The sequence below is a fragment of the Crassostrea angulata genome, chromosome 5 (assembly GCF_025612915.1).
Source record: "Crassostrea angulata isolate pt1a10 chromosome 5, ASM2561291v2, whole genome shotgun sequence".
NCBI lineage: Eukaryota > Metazoa > Mollusca > Bivalvia > Ostreida > Ostreidae > Magallana > Magallana angulata.
In genome coordinates, this window is record NC_069115.1 from 34355309 (window position 1) to 34374252 (window position 18944).

Here is an 18944-nt window from a genome sequence, read left to right on the forward strand (position 1 = left end):
TGTAGGATGAAAGTTTCTCTCTCGATAATTTTCAATTCTGGAAGATAGTGCTTAATCTCAGACGACAGACTCCCTTCTACTGTATTTCAAACGATGTTGGTTTGTCAACAAAGTCCGACAACTCTTTCAGTTCTTAACACATATAAACAGGGGAAAAAAAGGAACAAGTTTTGTAAGTCCGAAAATTAATCTATAGCTTCTTCATGATAAATTATATTCCTTATTTGGAATTTGAATAACGCTTCAGTGACTTGTAATAAACGTGCAAACTTGTGTGTTGTCATTTTAATATTGCGCTGCGATGTTGTCACATTGTGTTAGCGCATCATTCCTATAACGTCGCGCTAGCGCTTTACTATAAATAGGCTGGTGCCTTGTGACTTTGCGCCAGTGTGTTGTCACTGCGCACTAGCGTGTTGTACCTAATGTTGAGTCGGCGCGTTGTTAGAAACATGCTAGCGCGTTGTCACTTTGTGCTAGCGCAATGTCCCTTCGCACTAGTGCGCTGTCTTTCACGACTGTTACACTTTTACAAATGGCTCTATAGGGACACCATATAATCAAGAATAATGATAATCCAACAGAAAAAACAGTAGGTATTTTCGACCAAAAGTAGAAAAGTCGAATGTCGAAAAGCCCGTATTACATATAATAAAAAAATAAAAAGATTCTTTAAGACCGGAAGTCAAAATGTCCTAATAATACGATATAAAGGGTCGACAAAGTTAATTCATTACACTGTTTTCTCTTTTAATTGCGTTAATTGTGGTTTATGTTTTGTGCCTTATTTGAATGTGACAAACTCATGTGTGGACGTTGGAATTAGAAAGTTTCAGACATATATAATTGTTACAAAAATTTTTAGGGTAAAAACGTCTCCTGGTATAAAAGAGCGAATTAATGAATGAGGAAATATTAGAATTTTTGCTATATATTAATTTCAATTGTTTTCCACTGAGAGGCCGGTATGTGTATCAACAAAATGTGATAGAAATGGTAACTTTGACAGACGATAATTTAGGTACAATACATTGCCTTGGCTAATTGTGTACGGCCAGGGACGTATATACTAACGTTAGTATATACGTCCCTGGTACGGCCAGTGAAAATAGCATGGAATTTTTAGCAAATATATGCAATTTAACGCCTCTCTCTCTCTCCCCTGTACACTATGTATTATCAATACAATTTTGTTTGTTCTAAACAAGAATAAAAAGAACTATAACTGAAATTAAAAGTGGTGAAAATAAGTTTAATTAACTACATTCGACATCACATCCACTTTAAATTGGGTATTTTAAAAGTTGACATTAAAAGCAAGCTACAGAGGTAGCCGACATGCAATATAGAAATTTAACAACACAATAAATCTAATGCACAGTGGTGTTCAATGTCTATTTCAATCCAAAAAATCTGAACACTCTTTTCCTCAGTCCACCCTTTTTCTTTTTCTTTGAATGAGTCTAAAAAAGAAAGAACCCAGTCATGTATAAATGCATTGATGAAAACCTTCATGGATAAACAAATTATATAAAACGAATTTCCGTAAGATTAATGATTACTGATACGCGGTAACTACCTCCATTTTGTCCATTTCCTCGTCGTAATTTTCATCATCAACAACAGCGGCCTTGGCATCGAGGGATTCTTGGGGTGGTGCAAGTTTAGATAATGCAACGGGGCTAGATAAGTCTGGATAACTCGGGCCCTGCGAAGGCAGAATTTTTCATATTTTAATATACATTCCAGGTATGTACATTTGTAATTTCCATGCACATAAAGAAACACAGTTAAACGAATGCATGTGTAATGAAGAAGCACAGAACTCATTTCTCTTGCTCTTTTTCATATATATATTGAGATGCGTTTCAAGTGTATTTTAATCAATTTGTGACCAAATTAAAGTACAGTTTTGAGACAATTTTCAAAGCAGACTGAATTAATGAAAAAGACATTTGAAAGCTTAAGGGAAACATATAGCGGGAACAATAACTCTGCATAAAGAACTTTTTATTTGACGTCAGTTTGTAACTTTGTACCTGGCGTAGATGGTCATCATCGGTTTGCTTGAAACTGATGATGTTGAAGAAGAACAGCTTTCTCGGGACGAACTCCTCGTACGCCTCCTCCTCCAACAGTTTCAACTTTTTCCTTTGAGAGTTAGTTTGCTATTAATAATAAAATCGAAAATTTGTCTTTCATATTCCATGAATAAAATTTTCTTCATGATAGCGTACGTATGCAAATTGGTCAATATTATATAATTTGTTAAATATTAGTTATGCTGCATGGCCATGCATTTTCATATCATACATGTATTCTTACCAGTAGCTCGGCAAACACTAACTGCATCCTTTTCATCATCTTTTGTGTTTGTGTTTCCCGTTGAGCGTGAATTGCCTAGGGAAAAGAACAATATAAATAAAGATGCAACTGTGTTTGATTTTATGTGTTTATTGCTATAATCAGATATATATGTACATTAGCTTACCATAAGTTCTGCACAAACTTGACGCATTTTCTCCTTGATCTGCATAGTCCTTTGCTGAGCATGAAAGGTCTGAAGAAAGAAAGATAAACTAAAAATTACGACCTAACAACTGATAATATGAAAACATATACTTGTATTTCAAAACATGCAACGTATAAACTATTTGATTCAGTACCGTTGACTTTACTCGTACATTTATTTAAATGCGCTCACCGTTAGCTCTGCAAAAACTCTAGCCATCAGTTTCTTCGACGTCTTTATCTTTTGCTGAGAATGAAACATCTATTGGAAAAAAAGTAACAAAATTAACACTTAAAAATGTTTAAAAAGCATACATCATATTTTGATTGGAAGCATTTAGTATAGTATAGTTTATTAGCTCAAAACCACATGGTTTATAGGTATTTTATAAATACAAGTAAATATATAATATACGTGAACAAATTTTCTGCAGTACACAGACATATCTGTCATTATGAGATATTACCACAAATGTACAATTTAAAAATAATTACATAAAAAAAGAAAAGAAAAATGTACATATATATATAAGGAATAAGGAATCATTCTTTGAGTATTATGAGGTGATAATTTTGGTCGGGGCGTGATCAAATCCAATAAAGCCCGAAGGGCTTTATGATAGAAATTATCACCTCATAATATTCAAAGAATGATTCCTTATTACTTATATTTATATAATTTTAAGCCATCGTGCGATTAAATATTTAAATATGAATAAGCAAACCCCGCTGGCGCCTCAATTAGGCGTCATTTGTATTATGGGTTATAAAGTACAAAATCGATTCGTAGTGTTATCACAGGCAAAGACACTGAAAAATGTAAATAGATGTATCTTATAACATTGGGAGGATAATATACACATTAACTAAAGCAAATTATTTCTATACCCTGTGGCTATAAATTATAATTGATACTTGATCAAAATTTTCGAAAATATATGTATTTCATAAAATATAAATACGCTTACCATTATCTCTGTTAAAACTGTACGCATTTGCTTCTTGGTCTTTTCAGCCTTTCGTTGTTCATGAAATGTCTGTTTAGAAATTAAAATAAAACATTAACTGGTTTCATATGTATTGAGGCATTATAAAAACACTGTTTTGGCATTGATTGATTGATTAAATGTAATACAAAAATGATTTGTCAATTATATTTTATATTTAACTGCAGACTTTGCTGACCTTTAGCTCTGCGAAAACTCCACGCATTTGTCTTCTGTTAATTATCATTTTCTGTTCATCATGGAATGTCTGTAAAAATTAAAATCAATTTGTCTAGATACACGTGTGTGTATGTTCATTTCTTATAATCCCAATCTTGATTTTATTAATATTTTGTGTGTACAATAACTTACCATAAGCTCTTGAAGAACTTCATCCATTCTCTCTTTATTTTTGTGGATGTTTTGTTGAACGTGAAATGTCTGTAAAATCGAAATAAAATCAAGACTTTCTAAGATTATATCATACTTTATTAATAGATCTATTAACAAATGAATTGAATTTTAAAATTTACGACAAATATAAATAATATACCATAAGCTCTTCAAAAACTCCGATCATTTGTGCTTTGATTTTTTGGGTCTGCGACTTGGATTGATACTTCTGAAAAATTTATATGAATATGACAACAATGCTTTATACCTGCAGATTATGATATTTTAAAATATTTACAATAGTGAAAAAGTTCTTACCAATAGTTCCTCCATTTCAACCACTCTCCTTTCTTTATTCTTCAGCAATTTCACTTGCATTGGTTGGTCCTGAAAATATGCAATATGAAGCTAGATTATTAATTTTGTTTATAATTTATTTCATTCCTTCAGAGATCAATAGTAATAAACAGTATGATTAATTAAGATGAAACAATGTACATCTAAATAATATGAATAAACATGAAGTTTTAAAATTAATTCCAATTTAATAATTTGTCAATTATTTTTAAAAATTCAATTCCCGTACTTCAATTCAATTCCCGTACTTGCACAAATAGATCTAAAACAATTGTTTTATAGTTGTGCTAATTATAGTTAAATTATAAAGATGTGTAATACCATTGGGGCTTTTCTTTGGAGAGGCAATTTAGTAAATCTTGCGACCCAAGATGGCATGGATACCTGATAAATCAAATTAAATAAAATTTTCATTCATTAATCTGCACATTCAAAATTCTACATGGCATTAATTAAGGTTTATGAGTTGGTGTTAGATATCTCAAAGCGTTCTTTATAATAACACAGTGTTAATATGAATAATTCTGAAAATGAAATGTTTACCAAAAAATCCCTCTGGACCTGCCCTCTGTTTCTCCTTTCGATTTGAGTTTGATTCTGCAGAAATAAAAAAATTGAACTTACTAGTATCCATAAGTATTACCACTACAGGAACGTAGAATACGAGACGAATATGTTGTCATGTTGTAAACTTTGTATTTACTGCCATCCGGTAAATTCAAAATTTACAACATGACAATGTCACGCAATACGTTGAGAGACAAATACCAAATCACTGTTAGCGGGATGCATGCATTTGTTCAGAGATATAAAAAAAATCAAAACTTCGATTATCAAGGTGAAACTTAAAATTAGAAAACAATTCATCAATCGCTTAATGTATCGGATTGTTAAAAGCGTAATTTAATTTAGACTTTAACCAAGTACACTTTATCTGGAGTTATTTACAGTAAAATAATTCAATTCTGGTTGTAACGCGCTTTCTGATTGGCTAAAAAATTATTTTATATCGTATAAAGAATGTTGCCTACGTCATAGTAGGAATAACGTCAAAAACGTATCAATACGCCTGACGTTACGTTTGAATTTTGTACAATTTTACGTCATTTTAAAGGTCAAATGACCGTTTTCATCTACAATGCAGAGTAAAAAATTAAATTATAAGCAATGCATTCAATATTTATTAGTTTTATACGATATAAAATGGTTTGAAACAGTTTACGCTTTTTTATAAACCGCTTCGCGGTTTATAAAGCGTAAACTGCCCCAAACCATTTTATATCGTATAAAACAAATAAATATTGAATTCATTCCTTAAATAATCATACTTACATTCTTCACCATCCTTCCTTTCGGTTGTAGCAACAACAATGATTATGACGTCATAGATAACGATCGTCATTGTGACGTATTTATGACGTAATAGAAAACGACTCTCTCTCTCTCTCTCTTGCCCATAGGTATGTGGCATACCGTATTGTTATACTTTCATGTTAAATACTGAAATCTGATTGGTTAAGACGCAGTTCATAATTCTTTCTATTACCCTCAGCGTTAGCAACGCACGTAGCAACGGGTAACATTAAAAATTGTTACATGCGCGAAAATTATGCGCGTAGGGTTCGCTGTAGAATTCACGTTATTCCTATATAATTTAATTATAGTTGTAACGCGCTTTCTGATTGGCTAAAAAATTATTTTATATCGTATAAAGAATGTTGCCTACGTCATAGTAAGAATAACGTCAAAAACATATCAATACGCCTGACGTTACGTTTGAATTTTTACGTCATTTTAAAGGTCAAATGACCGTTTTTATCTACAATGAAGAGTAAAAAAATTAAATTATAAGCAATGAATTCAATATTTATTAGTTTTATACGATATAAAATGGTTTGAAACAGTTTACGCTTTTTTATAAAAATATATACGCGGTTTATAAAGCGTAAACTGTCCCAAACCATTTTATATCGTATAAAACAAAAAAATATTGAATTCATTCCTTAAATAAAAGCAGTAAAATTTTCTTAAAATTAAGACATTCAGTATAACAAAATAAATAGTGCCTGTTTGGGAGGATAACAGTTGAAATTGACACCCCTCGAAAACCATTGTCAACCTCCGCTTCGCGTCGGTTGACAATGGTTTTCTCGGGGTGTCAATTTCAACTGTTACCCTCCCAAACAGGCACTATTTATATAATACCGTACTCGTGTATATAACATTTGTCGCAGGCCCCTAAAACCAGCCTCAATAGCGGTGCTGCAGTTTTAATTAATGTTCAATGCATTACTTACGGAATATTAAGAAACAATTTCAATTACATTGTAAAAAGGCAAAACTCTAGCGCAGTTGCATAATATGTTACTTTGTCAACTTAATCGTCTGTTAATTGGAAAATGAATACGGATTTTGTAATTTTAATTTCAAAAATATTCAAAATTTAAATTTCAATACGATAATAACATGATGTTCTTTCAGGTAAAATGTGAAAAAGAGCCATTGCAAAAAATAAACTGTTTTTTAAATCAGTTTCGACATATAGCCCGCCATGCATCGCGGTAGCCCAACTTTGAAAACACGCCGTCAAAATTGCGACTGTATTTTGTGCAGTGTTGTGTTAGCAGGACAGCGTGTCGTATAAATTTGTGTTAGCGCGACCGTTTGTTGTGCAGAGTTGTGTTATAGCGAACATGTGTTGTGCGTAGTTGTGTTATAGCGAACATGTGTTGTGCAGAGTTGTGTTATAGCGAACATGTGTTGTGCATGGTTGTGTTAAGGCTATTACGTGTTTTGAAGACTTGTGTTTGCGCTATCGTGTGTTGTGCAGAGTTGAACTAGCGCAATCGTGTGCTGTGCAGGTTTTTTTTTAGCATATGTACTTTCTGTACTTCATTATTATTTATTAAAATATGAGGCTACCTTTCTTCATACTAAGACTTGTATTTTCACGTATGCCATTGTCATTTAATTAGAAAATCTTAAATGTTTATGTTTCTTATAGAGACTGTCTCTTTATACCATTGTAAAGTGGTTTTACGATTGAAATGAACGAAACAGAGACAACAAGACTTGCACAACTGTTGTTGTTATAGGAATATTACTTATTGGCTTGACGTTGTCATTGATGAAAAAGGAAGTCACACTCTCTTTAGATTAGTTGTGTTTATATTTTTAAAAAATGCTCAATTTATAAAAAAAATTTTATGAATGTTTGGGAAATTTGTTGAGTAAAAATTTACGTCAGACATATTCATGAAAATGTATTGATTTTTTCTTTAATATATGAATTTGATTAAAAGGTATTCAAAGAGAAAATGGTATAATTTATAATGGGACAGCCTGTAAATACACGTCCATGTAGAACTTGGTGATTTGTTGTTTTACAGACCTCTGTCCCTGCCCCATGGGCGGCGAACTTTACAAGTTAAGAACAGGACATTATGTATAAAACAACAATGCACGACGACAATGAAAGTAAGGAAGAAAATATTACAAAATTCGATACACTCCACTTCTTGTATGTGCCCAAGTTGTCAATACCCAAAGGCCTGACCAACGAGCCATGAACTTCAGAATTTTGATGAAGGACTTTTTGGAAAACCAGATTCAAGCATTCAGTATATCTCCCACTACTGTGGGACTTTATGGTCAAATTGGCCCAACCCTTAAGCCTCTGAAGCAGGGGCCGTGAATTTTACAATTTAGGAAATACATGTATATGCGAATAGAGAAGAAAATTTTAATAGATTAAATATATTTTCACTACATGTATATGGTCATATTAACCCTACCATATGGCCTGAACCCCCGACACAGGGACCATGAATTTTAGAATTGGAGTAAAGATCTTCATGGACATCATAACCATGCATTTTGTTTTTCTCAAATATATAGGAATATGGAATTTTTTTATCTAAGATTTAATATATTTTCACTTCATGGCCATATTGGCCCCACCCTAGGGCTTGAACCCATAACCCATAACCCAGGACCATGAATTTCACAATTTTGGTAGAGGGCCGGGCTTCATAGTCATCATAACAATGCATTTATTTTTTTCTGAAAAGTATTGGAGTAGAGAAGATGTTTTGCTTATTTGCCCCTGGCCATGGGGTGGTATGGTTATAAATTTCACAAATTATATTCCTGGATGAAGACCAATAACAGTGACTTAGATGACCTAAAAAGTGGCACACTGCTTATATACATGTATTTTCATTTCACCTTGGGCTAAAAATAACAACAACAAAGTAGATATTGTTAGGAAATAAATATTTATTATTAAACATGATTTTTCTGTCACTTGTACCTTTACAAAAAAAAAACATCATGGAACATGTACATTGTAAATGTTTGTATCATATATAATTCATGAATACGATAAGAAAACATGTCACTGTTTAACATTATCCCAACAGCGTGTTGTTGTCACAGTACAGTACATAGATGGGACTTTCTTGAAGAAAAAACAACAAACAACTTGTTTTTTTATTTATAACACCACAACAATCAAAACCTCTGAACAACAAGAAACTCCATTCAAACAAGTGTTTTGGTATGTACAGTTATAAATAGTAACAGCAGTACAAATGCTGGCACGTCATATGACCTACTTTTTCTGTACAATACATGTACTAATGAATGACTTCCTAACAACAATACAGCACCTTGTTATATTTGTGTTTCAATCAAGACAAATGTAGAAATATGTATTTAAAAAATTTATGATTGTTGATTAAAACTCAAGTTTTAAATAGTTATAAAATGATAGGTGACTAGTAAAACTCTGAGTCTGCCTTCATGTACTTATCTCAGATTTAAAAAAAAAAAGAATAAGAGAAAATACATGTAAAATGTGTATATATACTATATACATGTAAATGCATATTCATGCATGTAAGAGAAAGAATTGTTTAATGAATTATGTACAATATAAATACATACAGGAGAACTGTATTGTTTCTATGACCTGAACATAAAGAGATCATGTGGTCTCATAGTTTTAAAAAGAAATGAAATGTAATGAGTGAAGAAATAGCTTACTGGTTAAGACTTCACGGCTTATACATATATGCATATTCCATGCAACGGTTGTATCTCACTGCAGATTTGCTTCCATGTATTTCATAAATAATTATAAAACCTGCATTTTATTTAATGAATGGATGCCACTTACAGTTATAATGGCATGCACGGACTCCACATATATATCTCACATACAATCAAGTTAAATCTATATGATAGTTAATGACAATGTTAATTAACAGTCAGATTTTTCCACAGTGTTAATTACTAATCCCTTGATTTAATCTGGATAAACAGCCTGTGTACATCATGAAAAAGCAACCAATTATTGCCACACCATAAACCTATGCCCCTCCTAGGGACCGAAATATCGGCAAGCGTAAGGCAAAGGGAAACTTCCAAAGCAACTGGTTTGCCAACAACCAAAATAGCTTGTAATTTAAAAAAAAAAATAGCACTGTAAGAAGGTAAGCTATTATTGTAAGGAAATAAATGCAATAAGCTTGAGGATTTTGAAGCATTAAGTAAAAATCATACAAAACGGGATGAAAAACCATAACCAATTAAAAAAAACAACATGCTTTTCCAATTCATCTTGAATATTTGGTCAATATAATACCCAAAGCAGAAAGATATCAAAAGTCTTGATTCTGTTTATACAAAATAAATATTAAATAAGTTTAATTTTTAATATTCTTTCTTGTGAAATTAAACCATTTAAGAGAAATTCTTGCCTCTTTGCTCCCCAAATCACCCTCCTTTGATTCAAACCATAGGAGATACTACCCTTCAGAAAGGCATAGCTTTCAGTCTGTTTTTAATTTTCACATATTCTATATAACAGATCGAGAGATATGTACATGTACAATGTTCTTTTTGTGTTTGATAATACAGATAAAAAGTTGGAACTTCTCAATATTGATATTTTCTATTATCCAGTATTTACAGAATAAATCTCAAAAGTTAAGCCGTGTCTGCCGATACGTTCTTGGGTGGTCGCACCTTGAAATAAACAAAACAATTTATCATCAAAATACGTTTCTCTTATACCCTGGAAATCATTGCAATAAAAATTTAAATCTATATGGAAATCATCAAAGTTTTTACCATATTTTGCGATTATAATTTCTCATAAAATAGGTGGTGCAACGTTTTGGAACGTGAAGCTATACAATTTACATACATGTAATCTGTATTACACAACAACAAAACCATGCCACATGCTTGAACTAGACAACAATGGTACACATAAAATCTGAATAAAAGTATTCCAAATTAAATCTCTGATAACTCATTTATCATTTAAGCTACACCAATGCTTGACATTGACTTATTTATACAATTAAGTTCTATGATTTTGATGCAGTACGTTGTTCGATAGGAACCAATATTGCACTTTTCCAATTTGGCCTGACCGGTGAAATAAAAAATCATATTTCCTTAAAAGTAACACTTGAACTGCAAGTGTTCAATTTTCCAAACAAGATGTAATATATTTAGCACCTTATCTGAATTGCTGCCTTGTGGTTTGTTTTTATTAAATATCTAAAATTAGAGCTAACTTTCCATGGTACAGGTACTAAGCTTTTTCCAAACTAAAAATATTGTTTCTAAGAGACAGATATATCACCGAAAACTTAGTGTTATGTTTGGCAATTTCTTTTTAGGTATATGACAATATGATACATTATTTACAAATCAGATCAAAAATAATTCTGATAATCAAATAAATTAATAATACATGATTTTATACATGAATTAAATTAAAAGAAAAAAAATTCCTTCCATCAAAATAAACTTGTTGACAAGCTTCTAAGTGATCACAGCATACAGCTTCATTAAAACGTTTAAAATGAATTCTTGGCATCATGTAGAAATTTTACAAAGTCTTAAGAATGTTTTTTTAGATGGTTGATTCTACACTTGATGTAGACAGATCTTGAACACTGCTGCTCCGACTACATATACTGGCGGAGTCGTCATCCTGTCCGCTCTGAGAGCTAGAATAATTAGCCGCTTCTTGTAGCCGTTTGATCATGTTATACTGAAAAGTCACAGAAAAAAAAAACATACCAGCAAGTCAGATAACTCTACATGTATAAACAAAAACAAAACACAACATTCCATCGTCAACAGACCATTTATACTCCAATAAATATCATAATGATTATTAAGAAACACAAATTATTAGTCCATTTAAAAAATTATCCTTCTTGTCAAATACCCGGTAGACATAAGAATGATTCAGAACAATTTTTCTTTCCAAGAGTAAAGTGTTTATAATAATTTGCATTGCCTATTCTCATCTACTCTATAAATGTTTCAGGATCAAGAGGTCTAAAATACATATTTTATAATAAAAGTATAGCAAAAAGTAAGCCTTTAAATGATTCACTAAGTGGAAATATCAGGATCAATATCTCGGCAAATAAATGGTCTGCTGAACAAAAACAAAATGCACACAAAACTTTATGCACAATGCACGCCACTGAATACGATGCAAGCAAACAAAAGTACACTGTGCTACGAAAAACATCCTCTGCCTCAGATTCAAGCCTTTTGTCATCTTTCTATGTTCGAAATCAAACACCCAATCGTACATTTTGTACCTCACTTCGAAAAAAAAAAAAGAAAGAAAAAGATTAAGTGATAAGGCTCTATGTATTTTCCCATAATTTATGAAGTGAAGAAGACAATACACTATTTTAAAATACTTCATTTTGAAAAATATCAATATTTAGCAAATTCTGCAGGAAATTATCTACATTTTTCCTATGCAAAAAAAAGTTTTCATTTACAAATTACTATATAGGCCTTAAACTTAATCTTTTATGACTTGCATATGACAAAAGCTTGGACCTGACACAGAATGGACTTGATCAAATGTCATGCAGTTGCTCAAACTTTTGATCTCACTTATTTTTTCTTCCTCAATGCACTTAATTGAATGATGAGGTGTACATTTTTTTATTGTGAAAATCCAAATAAAATACTTTCCATTTCGATTTGCCGAGGTGCGGATGTTGTGAATAGAAATGGGATTTTTTGAAAAAAAAAAAATTGGAGTGAATAACTGTGGGTTTGTGGAAACAAAGTGGCGTCAGAACAAAACGTTTCGGTGTACGTTACGTGAATTCTACCATCAGCTCATAAAAGAAAAAAAATTAAAACGAAAAACAAAGAACTACAACATCGAAACAGTGATTGACAATTCGGTGGTTTTTACACATGACTAACCAAAGGATCTGTTGAAGGTTCCATATGGTTGGTCGAGTCAGAAGACTTGGATTTTAGGGCGACCCCACTGGATGTGGAGATGACCCCCTGGGTATCGTAACCTACATCCTCAGGGCGGATCTTCAGCAGGGAGGGGTCCTCGTCCTTGGCCGTTGCCCAGGGATACGACTCCAAGACCCAGTCTGTGGGGTCTTCCCAAGGGGCTCTCTTGCCGTAGACCTACAGAGGTAACACAATAGAGAAATGCTGTTAGACAGTTTATCATACCGATCTAAACAGGCAAAAAACACGTTGGTACAAAAATGTTGTTAAATAGTTCTTTTAGTGAAATATCAATAGAAGATATATCTGCAGTATAATACTGTGTAGAGGTGCAGCTGTTAACTTTCATATGTTCACAGTATATATATCAGGTGTAGTGTCATGCAACAAACCTGCAGTCCTTCTCTGACAGCCTCCAAAAGATAGGGAACAATGGAGTAGTTCCACAAGTCAGTGAACCAAACCTTAGAGCCAGAAATCTCCATAGGGCATGACAAGAACAATCGGGGACCTATTGAAAAGAACAATTCAGTTTCACATTGAGTCTTTTATTACTCATAAAACAAAAATATAACTAAAAATGGATCTTTTCATAACTTGATGAAAAATCATATTGATCGCCATGAACATACTAGGGCTGTTACAAAATGTCAATTAAGTAAAATTTGTATCTCTTCTGCTAAATTAAAGACGATCTTACCAATAGTGACATCAGAAGAACTGTGTGTCTCCAGGAACTTGTTGAGGTGGAGCCAGACCTTGGGCACCCAATCAATGATCTTGTTTAGGTCGTTGTTACGGATACCAGTCCTGACCTCTGCCTCCACCAGCTTCCGTCGCAGATACCTTCCCAGAAATCCTTTCACCGGCTCCATGTGGTTGGCACAGAGCACCCACCGGAAGTTGTGGTGGAGCTGAAGGTTTGTGGTGGAACATGTGGCTTGGTTCATGGTTCCAATGATGTAGGGACTGGAAACAAAAATAAGACCAATGACATTATCATCACATTAATTGTTATTTTGAGCCAGTACTTCAAAGATTCTTTCACTAAAGTATTTACTAGTATATGAAAAAGATTTAAAAAATATCACAGTCAAATCACGAAATTTCTTCATAGCATAGTAGATGTATGGCAGATGACACCCTGATCTTACCATTTCTGGTACTTGACGCTGAGGAAGCCATTGAAAACTTCACCAAGGGACCCAACATGGTGGAGGTTGTCCAGGATGATGACACTGGGTAGTTCCCCCACCCCTGTGTTCTCACACTGTTCTGCGATGTTGGCCAGGTACTGTCGGAGTTCCTTGGCTGACTTGTGGTCCACATTAAAGGTCGCCACCGAGCCTGCAGTCAGCTCCTTACCAGATCTATGTATTAAAAAAATATACATATAAGTGAAACGTTTGTTACTGTGAGAGATTGCAGAATATATGCTGAATTTATTAGACTGTCTGTATATTTTAAATTGTTTAAAAGGTTTTGGTTCTATCCATTGCAATCTTGTCTGAATAAGACAATTTGAATTTGATTTGCTTTTGCATAACAGAATCAATAGAGCAATATGATGCTTTCAATAATGGTGACTGTACAATTCATAGTGTGCTTTGATTGATATTTCTAATACTTTGATAATTAACTTTAACATTCATATTTAATTGTGTTTTAAAAAATACATATGGTTTGAAGATATCTAATTACCTTAAAACCAGGTGCTCAGCCAGTTTCTGAGCCAGGTAGGTTTTCCCGGTTCCACTTGGTCCACATAAAATGATCCTCCTGTGTTCAAGAAGCAGCGACACATATCGCTGGACAATGGACTTCGGGATCAGTGTCTCAAACGCCAGGGAATCCACACTGTTCTGTCTTGTACCTGTAAATCATTTTTCTCTTTACTTTAGAAAATGCAGTCAATAAACGCAAAGAAGTCTAAGATCAAATGAACCAATTTTTTTACCACAAAGAAAAAATGCAATTTGATCTTCAAATTCCATACTTAGGTTTATGTTCAAGCTAAAAACATTTCTAAATAATGTTAACAAGATTTGTTTACAAGAGACCTATTTATATATTTAAGCAATATTTTTACCTTTCAAACAAATTCCAATTTGCATAGTATCACCGACAAGGTAACCAATGGGAAGTAACTCTGGCAGCTCTGCATCCTTTGTTCGGATGATTTCCGCAATGTGATATGAAAACACGCTCTCAGCACTTAGCCCTAGATTCGTCACTGGATCAACTCGTAGTACATATTCCTGATCAAGATTGTAATCCATATTAACTTTTGAAGAAGTAATCTTAATTTAACACAAAACAGAGTTTAAAAGAAATATTGATTCCTAGTCTGAATTGGACTTGTAAAACTGAATATCTATTTTTCATTTCCTTTCTTTAACAGTAACGCTTAAAACTTATTTTAACGAAATTGAGTAAAAATAAATTATACAGCAGTGTTTATTAATGTAACAAAATCTAAATATTTTTTTAAAAAGTTATATCTATAAATGAACACTTTATTAGAGGTTGAAATCTCGTTAAATAATCACCTTTAATATTTTTCGAACGATATTATCTAGTATGTCCCACTTTGTTTTTCCGCTGACGGAAAGAGAACCTATTAATACTTCAGCAGGTCTCTACAAAATAATGAAATAAAGAAAAAAAATTAAATTCCAGGAATTTGCACAACCTTGTGAAACATATGTCGAAATTAATGAACCTCAATTACAGAAAACATCCGATGCCAAATGGAGAACCTGGAATTACAAACAAATTACCGAGCAATCTGTATTTGTGATTGTGGAAGAGCTATAATTATATCTTATCTCGGTAAGCCCTTCATGAAGAAACTAGAAAACAGGTGTTTATTTCTTGATAATGTACTACACAGGAAATAGGTTTATCTCTAAGCATTGTAATTCACATCTGATATTGACATTATGAGCTGCCATTTTTTCCCCCTCAACATCCGAAATATACCCTTCCTGTTTTATATTTCTCACGAATCAGCTAATATTTAATCTATGGATACATTTGCAGATGAGATATATGCAGTACAAATGAAACTCCATATTACCAGTAAATCTATTGACAGTTGAATATTGGGATCTTTTTTATTAACAAATATCTAACACATTGAGTGCAGTTTAAGTACAAGCACAGTGTGAGAAATGTGGTGGAGATATAGAAAGACAAATATACAAGATTATTCATTCTTGCCTACAAACCATGTAATAACTACATAATCTGGTTGCTTATTTTCAGAACATTTGTTCTTACAGCGTACAGGGCCATGGAATTCAAAGTATTTTGATATCCTCAAATTTTCTTGTTCAAAATCATTACCTTTAAATTTACCGATTTGAAAATGAACATTTTTTGGGGATGCGCAGCAGACACAAAGATGAAAGTTTTTGGATGAGGGAAAAACCAAGATTAACTGGTCCCGCTTTTAAATTGATCAATAGCCCAAATCATAATTTAATCAATTTCAGTTACATATTAGTATAAAATGTTCTATTTCTACCTCCACTCCTTCTCTAAGTGGGTCTGGGTTTGAACCAAGGTAAACTGTCATGGTCACTCGTTTGCCATCTCTGTCAGGAGTTTCTGATAATAACATTTCTGAAATTGAAAATATTACAAAATTAATTTTTTTTTTCAATTGATTTTTCCAATTGGTCTGCACTAATGAAATAATGTGTCTGCTTTATATAGTGCCAGCCTTTGATACTGGGTATAATCATCTCAAATATCAATTTGTGTTGAAAAAAAAGTTTATCAATAATATGTCTTACACTCTTCTTTAACACCATTTCCTATCACATTCTGAAATTCTACACTGTTGAATTTTGAAAGAAGGTGGAACTTTCTTACCTAAACTAGGCTGTTCTGTAATACTGAGCGACCGCTCTAACGATTCACTACTGGTACGATTATGAGCTATGGAATTCTGGGATGAATTTAATGGACGAACATGCATCATTCTTTGAAGTCTATCATTGTCTGCTTTCAAGGCACTCATTTCATTCTGAAAAATAAATACCATTCATTTATGTTATACAGTATGAACTATGTTTCAATCTATCCCCTTTGCCAATGAGTAGTAATTCAGAGTTGCTTCCCTTGAAAGTGCATTTTTAAAAATTCTATTTTTAAAAGATTTTAAAATATTTGTGAAAAGAAGAGCATACTTATAAATCATCATCCACAAAAGACATTTTATCTCCACTTTTCCTTACAATGAGACTTGAAAATTGTTCATTCTTGGGGGTTGAGTGGAACTCAATATTATCCTCCCCCCCTTCATAATCTTCCATCAAACACTGTGTATACAGCGAGTGTATTAAAAGCAAGCTTGTAAAATAAAATTTCATAATTTTTGTTGTAGGGTGTGGCTCACTACAGTAACAGTTCCCCCTCCACAACACTATCTAAGTGTGTGTACCTTCATTTTATTCATGGTTTCGCGGAGCTGCTCCAGCTGATGCGCGGAGGACAGAGCCTCCAGTCTGATGTCTGTCAGCTTCATGTCCTTATCACGGAGCTGTTTCTTTAACTCCAGTACCGAAGAGGCATCCTCCGCTTCATACAAACTGTCAAAAGAAATTATAATTCTACAAATTCTATTCACTCCATGTGCTAGCTTCCTCTTCTTTTTCATTCATTCCTGTTTTCAATGATTGCTTTGTTAGCCTGCATTAAAAGCTTCCCATTCTCATAACAGTTTTGAGCATTATTACTTAAAGCATGCAACATTTGCAGGTGCTTTGCATCTTCAAGCTGCTCAACTTACACATGACAATCATTTAGAGGCCATTGCACCCTCAGAGTTCAGATACTGTTTGACAAGGAGTATTCTACTCACGCGCTGGAGGAGTGAGAGCCTTTGATAAGGCCCTGTCCGTTTGGCATGTGGATCTGGAGTAGGGGAGAATTAGGAGCAGAGAAGTTTGGCCTCGAATTGCCCATATCCAACTCGCAATCCGACATGGATCCACTTTTATTCTTCTTCCTGGAGAAAGCCTTGCTGAAGGAACTTCTTAGCTGTTAAAAGAAAAAGTTTTTTATAATAGTATTTTTAAAGTTTAAATTTGTTGCAGATAAAATATATTCCGAAGCATGACAAGCTGTTACTTCAAAAATCACAAAAATGAGAAATGAAAAATGTTGCAGACATATTTCATTAAACATTTAAAATACATGTGGTGCCTTATCAAGCACGTGTCCTTCTTCAAGACTGCATGCATTGAATTTGTCAATAACATTCTCCATAGGACTGAAAGTGCAACAGCTGAATGCTGTCTGGACATAAATAATCTTGATAGCATTGCATGTGCAATAAGAATGTCGTCTTGACATGAACAATTTCAAAAGTACCTTAAGTGCAGTATCCGCTTCCACATATCCACATATTAAATGATAGTTATTTAAGTACAATATCTGAAAGTCCTTTGAGTATAGACAATCTTAAGAGTATTAAAGTGCATTATCTAAATGTTGTCTCCACATAATCTCAATAGTATAGAACAAGTGCAATATTTGAATTTCGCATTAACTTGAATACCTGCATGGTAATTTCAATAGCATAGAAAGTGCATTATCTTAAAGTTGTCTAAACATAAATTAATCTTAATAGCACAGTAACTGTATTATCTAAATGTCACCTTGAAATAAGTTAACATGTAGTGGACACTTACCCATCCCTTTTTCTTTTTGCGGCGACCTGCTTCCCCGTCCGTGGCGGCAGACTGTTGGCTCGCGGTGCTACAGGCGCTGGAGAGACTGTTGATGCTCGACACACTGTCGGTGGAAAGCTGTCGTGTTATCCTGCCCTCTGGTGACAGAAAAAGAAAAACCCGACGTCATTACCCCTCCGTCTAATCTCCCCGAGACTGACTTTTGTATTATTTTAAACATGCATTGGAAACAAAACAGGATTATGGAAGTTGGCAGACACACAGAAAAAAGTACAGCAATCATTCAGGGCTAAGAATGAGATAATTATTTTTGAAAGATTATTGGCATATGGCGAGCAATTGTAAAACGATGTCTGCCAAGGAAGAGTTGTAAAATTCTTGAATACCAGAGACAATCAACAGATCTTACTTTAGAGGACACTTTGGTTTTCTGAAGCACTTAATTCTTAGGTGAAATTTTTCTGCACAATCTCTTATTAATTGTTTATCATTTGAAATGAGTAAAATATACAATTTTTTATATAACTGGTGTGTGTAATTGAAAGGATCTGTTTCATGTCACTGGTTTGCATCTGCATGCATGGAGTTCAGTATTTATGAAAATTTATACATCCCAAGTGTAATACAGATAAAAACATTTGAAACATGACAATTCTTTTTAGAATCATTAACTTGGTAAATATCATAG

The 18944-nt window shown here is 33.2% G+C and overlaps 2 protein-coding genes across 17 annotated transcripts in view; both read right to left on the bottom strand.

The window, feature by feature from the left end:
* Positions 1–1247: 1247 nt before the first annotated feature.
* LOC128183225 (uncharacterized) lies at positions 1248–4949 on the bottom strand. Its single transcript, XM_052852173.1, has 13 exons — positions 4791–4949; positions 4569–4631; positions 4209–4277; positions 4051–4119; positions 3870–3938; positions 3697–3765; positions 3480–3548; positions 2705–2773; positions 2492–2560; positions 2326–2400; positions 2040–2168; positions 1580–1708; positions 1248–1463 (listed from the first exon to the last, which is right to left on the bottom strand). The coding sequence occupies exons 2-13, from the start codon at positions 4623–4625 to the stop codon at positions 1395–1397; spliced, it is 942 nt and encodes a 313-aa protein (XP_052708133.1). The 5' UTR covers positions 4626–4631; positions 4791–4949; the 3' UTR covers positions 1248–1394.
* A 3556-nt stretch (positions 4950–8505) lies between these two features.
* The window catches only part of LOC128183218 (neuron navigator 2-like), a 154643-nt gene continuing 144204 nt past the window's right edge, over positions 8506–18944 (bottom strand). For 15 of the 16 annotated variants that reach the window (XM_052852151.1, XM_052852152.1, XM_052852149.1 and 12 more), the window contains 13 exons: positions 18257–18393; positions 17425–17603; positions 17005–17152; positions 16434–16587; positions 16084–16181; positions 15104–15193; positions 14644–14812; positions 14256–14427; positions 13709–13924; positions 13255–13523; positions 12947–13065; positions 12513–12731; positions 8506–11319 (listed from right to left, as the gene is read on the bottom strand). In XM_052852151.1, the coding sequence (XP_052708111.1) occupies positions 11179–11319; positions 12513–12731; positions 12947–13065; positions 13255–13523; positions 13709–13924; positions 14256–14427; positions 14644–14812; positions 15104–15193; positions 16084–16181; positions 16434–16587; positions 17005–17152; positions 17425–17603; positions 18257–18393 (2111 nt within the window). In that variant the 3' untranslated portion in view covers positions 8506–11178. The remainder of the gene's footprint in view (positions 11320–12512; positions 12732–12946; positions 13066–13254; positions 13524–13708; positions 13925–14255; positions 14428–14643; positions 14813–15103; positions 15194–16083; positions 16182–16433; positions 16588–17004; positions 17153–17424; positions 17604–18256; positions 18394–18944) is intronic. The other variant, XM_052852146.1, reaches the window with a different exon arrangement.

What these genes read in the sequence shown, in the direction of transcription:
- LOC128183225 (XM_052852173.1), bottom strand. Translation starts at nt 4,625, where the DNA reads ATGCCATCTTGGGTCGCAAGATTTACTAAATTGCCTCTCCAAAGAAAA. An exon ending in AAGTTTGTGCAGAACTTATG is followed by an intron (nt 2,401 to 2,491) that starts GTAAGCTAATGT and finishes TCTTTTCCCTAG; the next exon opens with GCAATTCACGCTCAACGGGA. An exon ending in TAGTGTTTGCCGAGCTACTG is followed by an intron (nt 2,169 to 2,325) that starts GTAAGAATACAT and finishes TATTATTAATAG; the next exon opens with CAAACTAACTCTCAAAGGAA.